At 43.8% G+C, this 19,359-nt stretch overlaps 2 protein-coding genes across 14 annotated transcripts in view; one reads left to right on the forward strand and one right to left on the reverse strand.

Moving 5' to 3' along the window:
* Positions 1 to 5,281: 5,281 nt before the first annotated feature.
* Positions 5,282 to 10,640, reverse strand: LOC134294233 (uncharacterized). The gene is made up of 2 exons (XM_062964644.1): positions 8,871 to 10,640; positions 5,282 to 5,600 (listed from the first exon to the last, which is right to left on the reverse strand). Exons 1-2 carry the CDS (start codon positions 10,416 to 10,418, stop codon positions 5,559 to 5,561), a joined length of 1,590 nt encoding a protein of 529 aa, XP_062820714.1. The 5' UTR covers positions 10,419 to 10,640; the 3' UTR covers positions 5,282 to 5,558.
* Positions 10,641 to 14,807: 4,167 nt separating this feature from the next.
* Positions 14,808 to 19,359, forward strand: part of rbfox1 (RNA binding fox-1 homolog 1) — a 1,150,117-nt gene continuing 1,145,565 nt past the window's right edge. For all 13 annotated transcript variants that reach the window (XR_010001199.1, XM_062964632.1, XM_062964630.1 and 10 more), the window contains exon 1: positions 14,808 to 15,296. Coding sequence is in view for 12 of the 13 variants with exons in the window: in XM_062964632.1 (XP_062820702.1) it covers positions 14,823 to 15,296 (474 nt within the window). In the remaining variant the exon portion in view is untranslated. The remainder of the gene's footprint in view (positions 15,297 to 19,359) is intronic.

A 19,359-nucleotide genomic window follows, 5' to 3' on the forward strand; every position in this document is an offset into this window, starting at 1 on the left:
TTACAGACATAGCCATAAACGTCTCCAGTCCCCTTCTCTTTGAACCAGCCAGACAATAGACACAGAGAAATGGAAGAGACCACAGGGGCCATCCAGTCCAATCCCAAATCAATGTACTCCTGACAGATGTCTATTCAGTCTCTGTTTAACAAACTCAAGAGAAGGAAACTCATGATCTCTTCACACGTGCCACCAGAATCACCCCACATCACCCGACCCACCCATGTTCCCACCCCACGGGGGGAAATGCCTGCTGCCTGGCTTCTCCCCATTGATCCAAGGCAAAACACAGACCTCACAACCTCTGAGGATGCCTGCCATATATGTGGGTGAAACGTCAGGAGAGAATACTTCTGGAACATGACCATACAGACCGGAAAACACACAACAACCCACCAAAAATTATTTGGTTTAACCAATACAATAATCATGAAAGAAACATTTCCACAATCTTGTTTTTAACAGTCTTCCTCCAAAATGCTCTGAGACTGTGCTTTGGTGTTCCTACATCTTGTTCTCTGTTAAGCTCACCAAGCATTTGGCATTGTAATTAGGCCCTTACAGCATTTCTTCCTTTATTGTTTTTTTTTTTAAAGAGGCTCCAAACGCAAGGACTTGCTGCTATATAATCCTTTATTTCAATCTCTTTGGATTCTTCTCCCTCCCATTTTCCCTGCTCAGGCGAGAGAGGCAAGCAGCCACACCGAAAGCTATTAATGTGAATTAATTCGTCTTCCCGCCAGCTTCTTTACAACTCACTCAGATGAGGGATTCTTAAATGTATTGTGCATTGCAATCCTGCACGCATGGAAATGTGGTGTCGTTGCTGCTGTACTGCCACCCCCTGCTTGGCCCATCAAATTATTTGCAAATTAAAAAAAAGATGGCTCAGCCATTTTGGTTTGGTAACATATAATGGCAAAGCAGCAATAATATTATTGCAGTGCTTTCAAATCCAGCAATACCTGGTGGCTCCCATGTCTGGGAAAGCCGCAAATCCATTCCAGTTTGAGGTTAACTTTACACCAAAGACCTTGATGGGGTACTAGATTATCGAGATGGGAAAGGTTGGGTTAAGACAATAATCTGGATTAGTGTTCTTCTCTTTGCCTGTTGTCATGTGTCAGTGCAGTTTCAGAATGCAGATTAACTGCATTGAACTGGATTATATGGCCGTGTAGAAGGGGCCAATATTGTTTCCAAATCATGGCAACACCAAGGCTTCATCTACGCTGCCATATTATGCAGTTTAAACTGCATTATATGGTCAGTGTCTTAGTTTATTCACTGCTTAGACCATAGGTCTTCCACATATATGGTCAATGTAGACTTATATAATACAAATTGAACTGCAATGAATTGCATTAATCAATTTTAATTCTAAAATTTAAACTGATATCTTGTGTTCACCATATTGTAATCTTTGTTCTGTGTATTTTAATATATTTATTTGTAGAAATGCATTTTAATATGTGTATTTGATGATTATGTGTTTTAACCCACTTTGAACCACAAGGAAAGGCGGGTAAGAAATAAAATGGTTATAATCATCATCATCATCATCATCATCATCATCATCATCTACACCAGGCATGGGCAAACTTAGGCCCTCCAGGTGTTTTGGACTTCAACTCCCACAATTCCTAACAGCCTACCAGCAGTCAGGAATTGTGGGAGTTGAAGTCCAAAACACCTGGAGGGCCATAGATTGCCCATGCCTGGTCCACACTGCTATATAATCCAGTTCAATCTGCTTATAATGGCATTGTAGATCCCATTATAAGCATCTACAACGCCAAGTCTCACATTAACTTATTGTGGATTTTTTTTAGAGGTTTGCCATTGCTTTCCTCTGAGGCTGAGAGTGTGTGACTTGCGTAAGGTCACCCAGTGGGTTTCCATGCCTATGGGGAAATTGAACCCAGGTGTATTAAGACCAGTACTGGAACTACTACACTGTGCAAGCTCAAATGTACAATGCTATTAGTGAGCCAGCATCACTAGGAGGTTATAAGCCTAAAGTTGCACCAAGTATTAGTGCATCTACATTGTAAATTTAATGCAGTTTGATATCACTTTAACTGCACTGGCTCAATGTTGTAGAATCCTGAGAGTTATAGTATAGTTTGGCAAGGCATCAGCATTCGGGCAGAAAAGCATAAGACCTTGCAAAACTATGACTCCTTGCGTAAAGTGTTCTCCATTCAAATGAGTCTGTATGAGATCTGGCACATGTTGTTTTTTGTTAGCCGAGGGAAAGGCAGAGCATTGAAAGAAGGAAACATTGCTTTTTGATCTGATTTCCCCTGGGTGAAAATAAAAACCGGTTTCCATGTCTTCAATGTAATAATGCTTCAGCTTCTATCATAAGTGAATCCCAGAGCGTTTTGTAGAAGCTGTGTTTATATTGCTTCTTGGGATGAAATGGTTAATAAATGTGCCGTAAGACCTCCTTGGCATTTTGTTTCTATGATTGGTAATCTCCAGGCATGTGGTTTGTGCCTGCAGCTACTGAATATATCATGAGACTTGGAAAAAAAAATTGGAAGGAACTCATAACTTGGACATTGGAAAAAGATGGGGTTTGTGGTAGAAGCAGGGAAACCAACTAGGAAACTCAACATTATAGTCCAGAGTTGGCTGTTTTGAACTGCCATTGACAAAAGATTCAGAAATGGGTGCCTTACCTTCAAATTTGTCATGCTCTCACTCTCCACTAATATGATTTTATCTTTTCTGACCAGTCCTGATAAATGTCTAGCCTGGGAATTCATCACACGTCCACAAATTGTTTATTACAAGGTGCAATTCATATTATAATTTTCTAAAATCTGGCATGGAAGAACTCCCAAATTGCAAAGAAACATTGAAACTGCAGGGTTTTGAAGATGTTCTTGGAGTGAAAAGAAAATGGCTCTAATGACTTATGGATTCCTTAAAGAAGAAATATAATGAATAATTATAATCCTCATGTCAACAAGTGCTGGAATGAAATTTCCCTTTCATCTGCCTGAAAGATTTCCTCTCCTGGAATATATGCATGACACAGGAGAACTTCTTTTGAATTTTTGGTGATGGTGGTTTGAAACCTTCTTGACTATTGAGATAAACAAATAAATTTTAAGAACAAATGTTGCCTTCACAGTAGGATGGGCAGTCAGTCTGGAGGTCAATTTTTGCACCTGGGACCTTCCAAGGCTCTACATGGATTGCCCAAAATACACAAAGCAAAGCAACATCAACAGCAAAATTTAAATTCAGAAATATTTGGACATTTGCTTTTGGTTGAGGAAAACCTAAATATGTTAGACTCTGGGTCCTATCTGCACTGCCATAAAATTCAGTTTCAGAATGCTGATTTCCTGCTTTGAAATATGAGTCTACAGTTTTTTTCATGTTAGGAACGACTTGAGAAACTGCAAGTTGCTTCTGGTGTAAGAGAATTGGCCATCTGCAAGGATGTTGCCCAGGGGATGCCCAGATGTTTTTGATGTTTTACCATCTTTGTGGGAAAGGCTTCTTTCATGTCCCCACATGGAGCTGGAGCTGACAGAGGGAGCTTGTCCATGCTCTCCCCGGATTAGATTTGAACCGGCAACCTTCAGGTCAGCAACCCAACTTTCAATTCAGCAGTCCTGCTGGCACAAGGGTTTAACCCACTGTGCCACCGGGGCCTCTGGTCTACACTGCATTCATTCTATAGCATAGGTATATACTCTCTTAGCCTCAGAAGAAGTTACATTCTCTCTGCCTCAGATGAAGGCCATGGCAAACCTCCTCTGCATCAATCTTGCCAAGAAACCCGTATGAGAGGTTCTCAGTGCATTAGATTTGACTGTATGGTATATAGCATCAAGAACAACAAGATTAAATGTAGACTCTACAACCTTTTGAAAGGGTGAATTGCCACCCTTTAAGAGCTACCAAACCAATTCTAGTCATGCTGCCCATTGTTACCATCCCTGTCACCATAACTTCTTGATCTATAGAATGAATTCCTCTTGACTGACTGGCGATTGACATTCTTCTTGCAGCACCGCCATACCATCTCCCCGGCTTTCTCTCCACTTTCCCTCTCACCCCCAATTCCAGTTGTTGCTCCTATTTCATGTCCCCTTGTTCTCAGACTCAGCCTGCCTCTGTTATCAGTCCAGGGATGAGACAGATGGTGCGATGATGATGAGGAGGGCATAATGCCGGGCACTGCCAACAGCTGGGTTGCTTGGCTTCTCTATCAAGGTTGGCACAAATGGCAGACGCTCCATCTGCTTCATCGGCAGGCTTGTTCGGTAGCAGCTGCTGGTCCGTTTCCTAAATACTTGGCCACTCTCACACAGGGAAGTTCAGTTCGTGTCCCTGGAGTGCCAGAGAAGGGCACCAATACCACAGCCTGCTTGGCTTATGACATTTGAACTCCTCAATTGGCTGAGAAATTGCTGCCGCATCTGTTGCACACAGGTGTCTTTTGCCTCACACCAGAATATTTAAGATAATGTTGAGGGATGGATGAGTCATCTAAGGGCAGAGCAATATCTAAATGTTGTGGGAGAACAAAGGAGGTGTTCTGGGTTTATGAACAACCATCTGGCATCATTGGCAAAATAACACTGGACAGATCTACTTTGCTCAAGTTTTGCCCCTCAGGTGGTGCTGGATTACATCACCCATCATTCCATGATGGGAGTTGCAGCTTTGCACCAGGGTCTTCACGGACAATTGATCCTCAAGTAATCTCTATAGAAAACATGTACTCCTTTACATTGATTTGACCTATTTATGCCTCATCACTTTTTTTTAGATTTTTACATTATGATGTACAGTATAATTTCAGTATAGAATATTATTTGATTTGAAAATGAATGCCAAGAGACAAACAAAATATGTCCAAAAAGATACATATATTTAGTAAGCAACTTAACTCTTGACTCTTTCCTTCAGCCATGACCCCTGGCACCAAATCCATTTCTCTTTCAACTTCCATTGTCTTTCAGTTAACAGAATAATCCCTTTAGAATTTTACTTGGAAGCTCATGTTTTTTTTCTCATTTTTAGCCAGACTTTTTTTTCTTGCCAAGTGAGCCAAACCAATTTTCAGCTTTGTTGATGATGCCTTCAAGTTGTTCCCAGCTTATGGAAATCCTAACGTCCTGTGCACCTACGACAGGGTTTTCTTGGCAAGACGTGTTTATAGGTGGTTTACCATTGCCTTCCTCTCAGGCTGAGAGACCAAGAGAGGTCTGTACCAAGAGCTATATTCATCCATGAAAAATGGAATTGTCAGCTCACCACAGCCGCTCCTGAATGAACACACGAGACTCTCTGTGGTATCACCAGGAACTTTTACTGTAGGAAACATGAACATCAGAAAAGCCAAGAATGGGAGGCTCCGGCCAACCCTCCTTTATATACCCTCCCCCTCATTTGAACAGTCTCTTCCCGCTCAGTAAAACCCCGCGCAAATTCCCCGCCAAGTCCATCAGCCGTTTCTCCTCCGAGTCCTGGGACGCAGGTGTCTTATCAATGTCAGTGACCCTGAAACTCAGAGCCACATCCAGGCTCTAGTAGCAGGGTTCTGACATGGCGTCCTCCTCCCCTTCGTCCTGGAAGGAAAAGATTAAACACAACTATTGTTCTCCGCTGTCCAGAGTTCCTTTATACTTTTTTAACAGGCTGCAATGGAATACCGGGTGTACCTTTCCTAGGTCCTTTGGTAGCCTCAGCTCATAGGTCACTTCGTTTATTCTTTTTGCTACCCTGAATGGCCCTATATAGCGTGGAGCCAATTTCTTGGATGGGAACCCCAATTTCAGGTTTTTTGTGCTCAGCCAAACCAGATCTCCTTCGCCCAATTTGTCCCCCTCTCGGCGCCTACGATCCGCAAAGAGCTTGTACTTCTTTTGTGTTTCCCGCAATGCCTCTACCACGGTTTGCCACCCTTGCTTGATTTTGGCCGGCCATTCCTCGTCGGTCTGGCCCTCCCCTTCCTTCCACTCGGGTAGCCTGGGGAAAGGTGCCACCTCCTGTCCGTATACTATTTCGAATGGGGCACGACCTGTGGCCGAATGTACGGCCCCGTTAAAAGCCATCTCAGCAAACGGAAGAAGGTCCGCCCAATCATCCTGTCTATAATTGGTGTACATCCTTAAGAATTGGCACAGTGTCTGTTGGGTACGTTCGACCCCCCCGTTGGTCGCGGGATGAAAGGCCGAGCTCAGGTTCCTTTCTGCTCCTAACAGCTGTAAGAATTTTCCCCAAAATTTTGCGGTAAATTGGACTCCCCGGTCACTAATTATCTTGTCGGGACACCCATGTAGGCGATATACATGCTTCACATACAAATCAGCAAGTTTTTCAGCTGAAGGGAGTTTTGGCAGAGCCACAAAGTGTGCCCCCCCCCCCCCCCCCCCCCCCTCCCCCCCCCCCCCCCCCCCCGTTTTTGAGAATAGGTCCAATATTGTCCAAATGTATCTGTGGCCTCTGCTGGGGGGTAGTTCGCCTACAAAATCCATGGCTACGCATTCCCATGGCCTCATGGGCTCCACCACCTTCTGCAATAGCCCCTGGGGCTTCCCCGGTGGTGTTTTTCCCTCTGCACATAATTCACACTGCGTGACGTATCCCCTGGCGTCTTTCCTCATTCCGGGCCACCAGCATTGTTTGGCCAACAGTTTAATAGTCCTGGTGGGGCCTAGATGACCCGCACCCTTGTTATCATGGTACTTCCTTAACATTTCTCGTCTTAAACATTCAGGAATATACAATTTCTTATTTACAAACACCAAATCCCCACACAATTCTCCCTTTTCTTTGTTTGTTTGTAACCATTTGTCCATTCCATACGCTCGCTTCAACTCTTCCTCCCATATTTCTCCTCCCCCCGTGGAAATGGCAGCACGTTTGTTTTCTTTGGCCGCTTGTGCTCGAGTTAGTACTGCCAGGCCCCATTGCTTATCAAGAAAAATACTCCCTTCAGATTCCTGAATTCCTCCCCCGTGCTGAGGCATCCGAGAGAGAGCGTCAGCGAGTATATTATGTTTCCCCTGGAAGAATCTGAGTCTGAAATCAAAACGGCTGAAATATTGGGCCCATCTAATTTGCTTCGCTGATAGTTTACGAGGGGATCTTAGATACTGTAAATTTCTATGGTCAGTCCACACCTCAAACGGTGTTCCACTTCCTTCCAGAAAGTGTCTCCAGCACTCTAGTGCTTTTAGAATCGCTAAGGCTTCTCTCTCCCAAATCGGCCAGTTTTTTTCTGTATCGCTAAACTTTTTTGACAGATAGCCACATGGCTTCAGGTTCCCCCCCTCGTCTTTCTGTAGCAGAACTGCCCCATATGCCCGGTCTGACGCATCGCAATGTAATACAAAGGCTTTAGACATATCAGGGTGCTGTAGGACAGGCTCCTCAGTAAAACGCTTTTTAAGGGCTTCGAAAGCTTCCTGGCATTCTATTGTCCAGGTCAGTTTGGCCCCTGGGGCCTTCACTTTGGCTGTTTCTCCCCTACCTTTAGTCTTTAACAAATCCGTTAATGGCAAAGTGAGGCGCGCAAAGTCCTTGATAAATGTTCTATAGAAGTTTGCGAACCCTAGGAAGGATTGCAGCTGCTTCCGTGTTTTGGGGGCTTCCCACCCCCTCACGTCTTCTACCTTCGCAGGGTCCATCGCCACTCCCTGGGAGGAAATCCTATACCCCAGAAAGTCTATCTGGTCTTTATTGAACTCGCACTTGGCAAGCTTCGCATACAGTTTTGCTTCTCTCAACTTTTGCAGGACTTCCCTGACTAGTTCTATGTGTTGCTCCTTAGTCCGAGATACTAACAATATGTCATCTAAAAAAACAAAGACTCCCTTGTACAACAATGGATGCAACACTTCGTTGATTAATTGCATGAACGCGGCGCCTCCGCCGCACAAACCGAAAGGGAGCACACGATAATTGAATAATCCGAATGCACAGGAGAAGGCCGTCTTCCACCTGTCCTCTGGTTTAATCTGCAATTTATGGTACGCTTCAATTAAGTCCAATTTAGTGAATATCTGTCCCTCCGATAACTGGGCGATCAAGTCCTTCACTAAAGGTAGGGGGTATTTATTTCCAGAACTGATTGCATTCAGGCCCCTGTAGTCAATGCAGAGCCTCAGCGTTTGGTCCTTTTTGCGCCTGAACAACACAGGCGCCCCTAGAGGGGAATTTGAAGGCTCTATGAAACCCCTCGCTAGGTTTTTATCAATGTATTTTCTCAGTTCCTCCTTTTCCCTAGCCGACATTGGGTATATTTTTGCCTTAGGAAGCTCTGCTCCTGGGACTAGCTCTATCTTCACTTCAACTCTCCGCTTCGGTGGGAAACTGTCTGCTTCCTTCTCATCAAATACGTCCACAAAATCCCGATACTCTGGGGGTAATTTATCTGCCAGTTCTGCTATCCTGATAGAGTCTTCCTCCCCCCTTTTCCCCGGCTCCCTTTCCACTTCCTGGCTCCCTCCTTCCAACTTCATCCTGAAGATCATGCTCTTATCCTCCCAGTTGATTTGCGGGTTGGCCTGCCCCAGCCATGGCATGCCTAGTATAACATTATAGCTGGCTATTTGTGATATCACAAATGACACCTTTCCTTCCCAACTCCCTATCTTACACTTTACATCTTCGGCACTGTACTTAGCTAATGATCCCGATGCTGTGGATCCGTCCAACTGCGAAAAAGCTATTGGGGATTCTAGGTTCGTTCTTTCGCATCCCAATCCCTCGGCTAATTCAGGGGAGATGATGTTCCTGGAACATCCACAATCCACAAATGCTTTGCAGGTTGCTTGTTTGCTGCCACTTTCCAGCTGAATGGGGACCACTATCATGGCTTTGTCCTGACTTACCAACCCCCCCGAGTGGTGCCTCATCGGTGGTTCTTCCTCGGCGCGTTTCCCTGCCACGGCTCTTGGTTTGGGCGGGCCTCCGCCTTCCCCTTTTCTCTGCCAGCACTCGGCAGCCCTGTGGCCCAAACGGCCGCACACGAAGCAGCCCCTCCTGCTGGTGCTCACGTTCCCTGTCGGCTCCGTTCTCCTCCCGGCTGGGGTTGATCCCTCCTTCCGGCTCCCCTCTTTCATCTGCGGCCGCTGCTGTAGCCCTCCTCGGTGCCTCCTCGCCTGGGCCAGCGATGTCTCGATGCGCCCCGCCAGCTGAATCCATCCGCGCAGTGTGTCAGGCTCATCACGATGCACCGCCCAGGAGAGGATCTCCCGCCTGAGCCCCTCTTTGAAGAGTTCTATCTTTGTCACTGCAGACCATTCCGGCACCTTTTCAGCGAGGCATTGGAACTCCTCCGCATACTCAGATACCGACCTCTGCCCCTGGGAGACGGTCTTCAACTCCTCCCTCGCCCGGATCTGCTCCAGTGGATCTCGGAAACGGGTCTCCAGGGCCCCCATAAAGCGTCGGAGTGACCCCAGACATGGGTCGCGCCGCGCGTGTAGTTGAACGTACCAGCTGGCCGCTCCCTTCTTCAACACTGCACCAATGGCCCGTACCCGGCTGGATTCCGTTCTAAAAGTGTGGGCATTGTCCTCCATATAGCCCCTCACCGTGGTCAGGAAAAAATCCAGTTCAGAGGACTCTCCCCCAAACTCGATCCTTAGTTCCTCTCGTCTCGGTAGGGGTCCCTGTGGTGGCAATCCCCAATTCTCCGCCCGTCGCAAGCCCCCTTGCGGGCCAGTGGGCCCCGCTGCTGCTTCCCTTTGTCCTGTGCCACGCCCGGCATTCGCCAGGGGCACCAGGGTCTCAGTTGGGAGCGTAGCCGGGATTCTCGGAGGCTTTTCCCCTTCGTCGTCACTCTCCTCCACCCGCGTCAGGCTCGTTTGGATCTTGGGCCGGGCACCGGGCTCCTTTCGCATTTCCCTTCCCTTCGGTGCTGGGAGGTCTGCAAAGCCCTGGCTGCTTCCCATGCTCACGTCCCACATTGAGCTAGCCCGGAGTTCCCTTCCTCGCTCCGGCTCCGCCAAAACCGCCAGGCGCTCCATCGCCCTCGACATCACTGCCAGGGTGGTCTCCATCGCCGACATCCTCTCCTCCAGAAACACCATCTTTTGCGGGCCTGGGGAAGGTGAACCTTCCTCTCCTCCGGTGCTATCTCCCCGCACCACTCCGCGCCTCTGGGTTACCCCATTTGGCTGGGCATAAGCGGTGGATGACGCCAGGGCCGCCAGCTGGTGGAACTCAGCGTCCGTCTCGGGAGTGGCCCTTTCCGACCTTCCTCCTCCGGCGCCCAAGAGCTCTTCATCCTCCACTTGCATGTTACACCTCACCGCTACAGCGGGATGGTGTCCGTCTTCTTGGCTTAGTGTCAGCTCACCACAGCCGCTCCTGAATGAACACACGAGACTCTCTGTGGTATCACCAGGAACTTTTACTGTAGGAAACATGAACATCAGAAAAGCCAAGAATGGGAGGCTCCGGCCAACCCTCCTTTATATACCCTCCCCCTCATTTGAACAGTCTCTTCCCGCTCAGTAAAACCCCGCGCAAATTCCCCGCCAAGTCCATCAGCCGTTTCTCCTCCGAGTCCTGGGACGCAGGTGTCTTATCAATGTCAGTGACCCTGAAACTCAGAGCCACATCCAGGCTCTAGTAGCAGGGTTCTGACAGGAATTGGATGAAGAATTGAAATGGTAGAATTAAACTGAGTTGAACTGAGATAAGAACTGAATGGAGATCAGAATTGAACTGAGATAAAAGGATTCACTTTGCTTGAAGCTGTTGCTGAAACCCATTAACAACATGGAGCTATCCATGATCTTCTGGCTTCTGCCTAACTGTGACAGAATCTCATTCATATATGCATACACACAATGAAAGACTTTAGCCTAAATCTGTTCTTCTAGACATCTTCAGAGGTGGACAGTGTGTGGACCATCTGATAGTCTTGGACTGTAGTCTCATCATCCAGCACAGCTAGTGGCTATGATTGTTGGGAGTTGCACAACAATATCTGGAAGGTTGCACTTGTTGTCCTAGCTATGCTGGATAATGAAACTACAGTCGAAGACCATCAGATGATCCAGGGTCTGGTCCCAAAGATGCAGGGCAACTGCAATGAAAGTGTAGGCAAGACTTTCAGAAACAAAGGGGTTGAAAAAAAAATCAAAGATGGTAAAGTTACTCAGTTGCAGTCCAACATTTGTTTGGCTTTGCTGTCTTTATACAAAGATACATGAAGAGGGAATTCTCATAAAAACTTAGATGGGCCAACTGGGTGTGCTAATCCTCATTGATTTTGGAGAATTTGATTTTGGAGAATTTGTTTTGGAAATGAAACCACAATATTTTGAAACTTTTGTCTAATTTGAAGGTAAACAATAGGTGGCAGGATCTTCCTTGGAGCCTTCCCTCTGCCTAAAGATCCTATAAGTCAGGTTTCCAATAACTAGTGGACTGGAACCTGAGTATTGCCGGGAGATATTTGCTTCAATAAGATGCTCAGTGGGGATATTTTGGAGGGGGTCAGGGAGTGGCCTTCACCCTCCCCCAAGCTGGATGACATTTAAACAAACCAAGAGGCAGTGTTTAGAATCCCAATGGGCGATGGATTTGAGTGAAGTTTGAGCGGATGCCTTTTGACAGAAAGCATATCTCCCCTCCTGTCCTCGCTCTCCTATCTGCACAAGGACATGGAAGGGACTTTATGAGGAAATATAAGTGCTCACAGCATGAGCCAGAGAGCAAAGCCATTTCCAGATATGAATTAAGAGAACAAGAGAACACACTGGAGTGGGTGCTGTCTGGTCATGGGAGATAGATTCTGCTTTTTTCTTTTTCTGTCTTCTTTTACAACTCTTGTGTCCACGCCTGACAGGAACCATCAGGCAGAGGTGATAATGGTAGACATTGCCGCAGTGGGATGCCTACTGCGACCAAAGCTCAGTTCAAGCAAGTCGGTTCCCTCTTCCAGCATAACAATGTGTCGGCGTTGTGCACATGCTCCTGTCTCCCTAAACAGGGGCAGAGTTGTGTTGTTGAAGGCTTTCATGGAAAGAATCAATGGGTAGTTGTGCATTTTCCAGGCTATATGGCCATGTTCCAGAAGCATTCTCTCCTGATGTTTCACCCACATCTATGGCAGGCACCCACAGAGGTTGTGAGATCCTGGGTTGTGTTTTCTTTGGATGAGGCAACACAAGACATGGATTGGCATTTGCGTGTGATGCCTTTCCTCACAAACATGGGCATGACCATCAATACGAGACACATTTTGCTGAAGCCCCAAACCACTTGGAATTCCAAAATAAAATATGGGAAGGTGGTGAATGAGGATATTGAGCCCTCAGATAAGAATTCTGCCCCACCAAAGGAAGTTTCTAGCATTTGCAGAAAGTATCATGACTCCTTAGAAGGCAGGCCAGAAATGTCAATATGGGACATACAACTGTTGCATTATGGGCTATAGAGTGACATAACAGGTTTAGAGGAGGCCATTTATCCAAAGCATTTGTCTAGGAGGAAGCAATAAAAAACTGTTCATACTTAGGCCAGATGAGCATAAGTAGATTGAACTTTGATATGATATATAGACTTTTGAACAAAGGGTGAGATGTATTATCATACAGCCAATGAGGAGGGAGCAAACTTGTTTTCTGCTGCCCTGGAAACTAGGATACAGAACAATTGCTTCAAATTACAAGAAAGGAGATTCCACCTGAACATTAGGAAGACCTTTCTAACCATGAGGGCTATTCAGCAGTGGAACTCTCTGCTCTGGAGAGTGGTGGAGGCTCCTTCTTTGGAGGCTTTTGATCAAAGGCTGAATGGCCATCTGTTGGGGGTGCTTTGAATGCTTCTCGGCAGGGGGTTGGACTGGATGGCCCAAGAGGTCTCTTCCAAGTCTTGGATTCTATGAGCCTATGAATCATCATCAGCAGCAGCCATTGATTGTCTGTTATTTGATTTACATCTGACTGTACTGATCCTACCTTGCTACTGGGAGTGATGGGAGGGGTGCCATTTCTATTCTGCACCTCAGGTGTCAAAATATTTCTAAGCCAGCCCTGGGAAAAAAATCCAGGAGGACACACACAAAGTTTTAGAAATATAAATAACAGGCAACACAGGTAATGACAAGACAAAATGCTGATAATTAAATGATTTTAATAGTGTGTCAAGATGAGGGATAACAGTCTTGGGAAAGAAGACGGGTACATTATTATCCCTCAGGCTTTTTCAGCTCCCTGCCACTCAGGCGTGGAGAATGCAATACAAAATCTACCTGAGCCATATATTTAACGTTAACACAATATTAACACCCTCCAGTCTGGGAAGTGACGGTCTTCAGGATCCGCACCCGCTCCGTCTCTACTATCCTTTGGATTGGAAATATTTTAAAGCAGGAGACTTTGGAGTTGAGTTGGGGAGGAAAAGTGAAAAGGGCTCAGATGAATAAACCTTGTAATGGAAACCAGACCAAATGGATTACTGAAGAAGAGAATTGTCCCCAAGGAGCATCTCTTTTAAACTGATCCATATTTGTTTGTGCCATGTTAAGTAGAACCATGTTTTTAAAAATTCAAGAAGAGCTTGAGGACAAAGCCAGACCCTTTTTAGGTGTTCCTCACTTTCCACTAGCCATTATATGGCCATGTTGGGGGCAGACAGAATGGAGTTTGGAACGGATTTTGGTCATTGTGGAAAGAAGAGGATTTTGACATCCATAGGGGCCAAAAACACCATGTTAGATAGTTCTGCATGATCCATTGTCAGCCCTTATCTTCCTTCCTTCATTCCTTCCTTCTTTTCCTTTTTCCCCTATTGATTTTTGCCTTCTATATTATTTTTGCATTCTAGACATCTACAGAGAGTGCAATGAGAAGGTCCCTGAGGCCCTATATAATGCAGTTTGAACTCCATGATAATAGTCAGTGTAGAATCATTTAATCCAGTTCAGTGCAGATCAATCTGTATTATACAGTATGAGTCTACTCTACACAGACCATATAACGTAGTTTCAGAATGCAGATTAACTGCGTTGAGTTAATTATATGAGTCTACACTGCCATATAAAGCAGTCCATGCATTATATACTCCATGTAGTCCATGCATTATATGCTCACACAATGCAGACTGACCTGCATTGAACTAGATTATATGAATCTACATTGACCTTTAATCCAATTCGATTTGCATTATAGTAGCAGGGGAGATGGGGCCTCATTTGCACACGTAGAGCTGACTCAGGTATGATTTTTCAGAAATTATGGCTGAAGCACGCAGCAAACATGGAGTAGAAAGAAAGAAGTCATACTTCACAGATCAAAATGAACCCAATAGCTCAAGGGGATCTTGTGTCAGACTCTGCATGAGACATGGCCTTGCTCAGAATGAATGCACTGCCGCATGCGTGTGCCAGTAATGTAATCCGAGGAGAGGGGATCAAAGATGTTAAATTTAGTAACACACAAGGATGGGAAAGGGGATTAGCTTACTTAGCATTTTAATATAAATTGACCTAATTTGTACATCCCAAACAAGTATTTGAGCTGAGTGCTATTATCCTTTGGTTTTTAAGCTTCTTCAGGTTTTGCAATGTAGCTCTTAGTCCCAAGGCTTGAGCCCTGTATGAGCTTGCCCAAGTTCAAAGGTCCTGGTCACATCACTTTTACAAGGACTTTGATGGCAGTGCAGGCTCCATCTGCACTGCCATATAATGTAGTTTGAACTGCATGATAATGGTCACTGTGGACCCATATAATGCAGACTGAACTGCATTGAACTGAATGATATGAGTCTACATTGCCATATGATCCAGTTCAATGTCATTCATTTGGATTCTGAAAATACATTATATGCAGAGGCGGTTCACCTGCCAGGCAAACGAGACATTTGCCTGTGGTGCCATCTTGTGGAGGGTGTCACAGGCAAATCCTGGCTCCGCTAGGAAGGCGTTCTGTGCTTTGAAGACCAGAGAAGCGGCGCCCGCTTCTCTGGTCTGCAGGGCGCTGAGAAACGGCTTCCTGTCGAGGAGGAAGCCCTTTCTTGGAGCTTTGCAGCTCACAGAAGCAGATGCCCGCTTCTGTGGGCTAGAAAGCTCTCAGAAACTGCTTCCTGACAAAAAGGAAGCCCTTTCTCGGAGCTTTGCAGACCACAGAAGCAGACACCCGCTTCTATGGGCTGGAAAGCTCCCAGAAACAGCTTCCTCCCCTCCCTCCCTCAACCGCGCATGTGCTCCCGGGCCCTGCCTGCCTGCATTGAAAAGAGGACTGAGGGAAGAAGGGAAGAGAAGAAGGAAGGGGGGAGAGAGAGAGGAAGAGGAGGAGAAGGTAGGCAAGGGCATGCCTCTGAGCATGGGCAGAGGGGGAGGGAGGAACTCTTTGGGCCTGGACACTCCACCTGGGACACTCCACCTTCACCCCCACTTCCTGCCATAGAGCACACCCTGCCAATCATATACAGTAGAGTCTCACTTATCCAACATAAACGGGCCGGCAGAACGTTGGATAAGCAAATATGTTGGATAATAAGGATAGATTAAGAAAAAGCCTATTAAACTTCAAAATAGGTTATGATTTTACAAATTAAGCACTAAAACATCATGTTATACAACAAATTTGACAGAAAAAGTAGTTCATTACACATTAATGCTATGTAGTAATTACTGTATTTATGAATTTAGCACCAAAATATCACGATGCATTGAAAACATTGACTACAAAAATGCGTTGGATAATCCAGAACGTTGGATAAGCGAATGTTGGATAAGTGAGACTCTACTGTATATGCATTTCAAAAGTATGGCATTTTCTCTGTTTTGACTCAGGCCCCTTCTATAATAATGATAATAATAATAATGATATAATAATATAATGTATAATGTATAATATATAATAATATTATGAAATAATGATATAATAATATAATATAATAATATAGTATATAATAATATTACAATAAAAATAAAACAATAATAATAATAATAAAACTTTATTTTTATTCCACCCTATCTCCCCGCAGGGACTCTTAATTATAATATATATATATATAATATAATAACACCATATAATATTATATAATATATAATATCATAATGTAGTATAACAGTATAATAATAATATAATGGTAATATTATAATAATATAATGTATAATATTAATTAATACTATAATATCATAATATCATATAATTTATAATAATATAATAACAATATAATATAACAATGTGATAATATAATGGTAATATTATAATAATAAAATAATAAACCTTTATTTATATCCCACTTTTCTCTCATAAAGGGACCCAAAGCGGCTTCCAGCTTGTTATAATGCAATTAAATGCAAAATAAAACCAACAACAATCAACAACAAATGCAATATAAAATCAACATCAATCAATAATAAGCAATTAGTAAAACATAAATAGAATCCTACAGTTGGCGGAGATCTCATGGGCCATCCAGTTCATTCAGCCAAGAAGCAGGAAAATCGCATTCAAAGCACCCCCGACAGATGGCCATCCAGCCTCTGCTTAAAAGCCTCCAAAGTAGAAACCTCCATCACACTCCAGGGCAGAGAGTTCTACTACTGAACAGCTCTCATAGTGAGGAAGTTTTTCCTGATGTTCAGGTGGAATCTCCCCTCCTGAAGTTTGAAGCCATTGTTCCATTGCATCCTAGTCTGTAGGGCAGCAGCAAACAAGCTCCCTCCCTCCTCCCTATGACTTCCCCTCACATCTTGGCTATCATGTCTCCTCTCAGCCCTCTCTTCTGCAGGCTAAACATGCCCAGCTCTGGATTATATGGCAGTGTGGAATCAGATAATCCAGTTCAAAGCCGATATTGTGGATTATCTGCTTTGATATTCTGGGTTATACAGCTGGGTGGAAGAGTAGGCAAGGATTAAAATCACCGCATTGCAGCCAAGGCTAGCAGAGCATGGGTCACTTAAAACCAACAGACAGATTTGTAGCAAGACTTATCATTAAACATACCTGATCATTAAACATGACTTCTCTCTTTGTACAGACACACAGCATCTTCCAAAAACCAGTTTATCCATCCCTTCTGCCTCTTCTTTCTTTCTCTCTCTCTTTGGGGACATCTACACTATAGGATTAATGCAGTTTGACCCCATTTTAACTGCTGTGGCTCAGTGCTATGGCTCAATGGAGCTGTGGTTTGATGAGATCCCAGTACTCTTTGGCAGATAATAATAATAATAATAATAATAATAATAATAATAATAATAATAATAATGTGTTGTCAAAGGCTTTCATGGCCAGAATCACTGGGTTGCTGTGAGTTTTCCAAGCTATATGGCCATGTTCCAGAAGTATTATCTCCTGACGTTTCACCCACATCTGTGGCAGGCATCTTCAGGGGTTGAGGTCTGTTGGAGACTGGGGAAGAACCTACAGCCCAAAAAACCTACAGCAATCCAAAAAAATACACTGCTTTCTCAAAATGTTAATTCCCCCCATTAGTGTTACTTTGTATTGACTCTGGCTTTCTAAAGTTTTAATTTGTATTTATTTTACTCTTGGTAACTGAGGGTAATATATACATTTTAGTACCTAAGTACCAACTCCCATCTGATTTTGGAAGCTAAGCAGAGTCAGCCATAGTTAGTACAGTAGAGTCTTGCTTATCCAACCTTCACTTATCCAACGTTCTGGATTATCCAACGCAGTCGGCCTCCCGCCTGGATCCACAGCTATTTCTTTAGGCAGCAAGGACTGAAGTTTTTACGGATTTAACTTCTGACAATGTTGTTACTGCAAGTTTATTTTATGCAACTCTATCTTAATTGCAGTCAATTTGTTAATAGCCAATGTTTTTGTAGTCAATGTTTTCAATACATTGCAATGTTTGCTGCTAAATTCGTAAATATAGTAATTACTACATAACATTACCATGTATTGAACTGCTTTTTCTGTCAATTTGTTGTAAAACATGATGTTTGGGTGCTTAATTTGTAAAAATCATAATATAATTTGGCATTTAATAGGCTTTTTCTTAATCCCTCCTTATTATCCAACACTTTTGCTTATCCAACACTTTTATTTTTCAGTAATTAGTTTGGAGGGGTAGGACACTTATATTTTCTCTATATATACTCATATACACTCTGTCTATCTAGTATGTCCACAGATGTAGTCCCACATATTGCTATTGATATACATATAGACATTCTATATCTACACACATTATATATCCACAAACACATGTAGACCCACATGCACATACTGTGTTAATAATAATAGTGTATTATTGTGAATAATAATATATTATTCATAATTGTCTCATGTACTGTTATTAGTATTATGAATATGAATATAGTACTACTATTAGTGATAATATATTATGAATGTGTTAATAATAATTGTATATTGTTGTTGTGATATATTATTAATATTTGTCTGTGCACATATTATTAGTTTTTTTTTTTTGAGTGATTGGTTTGGGGGAGGCGCCAAAATTCTGTTCGCCTACTCTTGAAAATTACCTAGGGCCGGCTATGATTATATGGTAGTGTAGATGGGACCTCAGTGGCTTCTTTCATTCTCTGGAATCCCCCCCCCCCTTTAAGAGACTAGGGCTGGATCTACACTGCCATATAATCCAGTTTCTGAATCCAGATTATCTGCTTTGAATTGAATTACATGAGTCTATACTGCCATATCATCCTGTTCAAAGCAGATAATCTGGATTTGGAAACTGGATTAAAGGAGGGGGTTACAGAGAGTGGCTCTGTAGATGGGGCCTAGGTTGACTTCACACTCCTATTTTATAAAATTCAAGATTGAGGGGCAACACCCCAAAAGATATACATACAGTCAATGAATTTTTTTTCCTGTATATTGAAGTGTGTTGCTCTTTTTTTTGTGGGGCATGCAAATACATGCAAAAATGGCATGGAATAAACTTATGTTGGAAAAAAAGACTACTGCCTAAATCAAGGAAAATTATGAACCTCCAGATCTTAGTGGGACATAACTCCCAGTGGGCCAATAGTGAAAAATGTAGGGAGAAGTATCTTTTAGTGTGGCAAGTGCGCTGGACCTCAACCTTTGGTCCTCCAGGTGTTTTGGACTTCAGCTCCCACTATTCCTGACAACTGTTAATCTGGTTGGGATTTCTGGGACTTGAAGTCCAAAACAACTGGAGGACCAAAGGTTGGGAACCACTGAACTAAAAGCAAGAAGCAAGCCATTTAGAAAACAGAACAGAGTGGTTGAGTGGTTGATGGGATCCAAGATGTAAATGCTAAACACAAGTCCAAGAATGGTCAAAAGCCAGAGGAGTAATTGAAGCAAAATGCAAGCCGAAGTAGAGGAAGACAGAGAGCAGGGAATATCACAATAGAAAAGACAATGAAGCTGTTCTTCTGCA

The sequence above is a fragment of the Anolis carolinensis genome, unplaced genomic scaffold (genome assembly GCF_035594765.1).
Source record: "Anolis carolinensis isolate JA03-04 unplaced genomic scaffold, rAnoCar3.1.pri scaffold_13, whole genome shotgun sequence".
Lineage (NCBI taxonomy): Eukaryota > Metazoa > Chordata > Lepidosauria > Squamata > Dactyloidae > Anolis > Anolis carolinensis.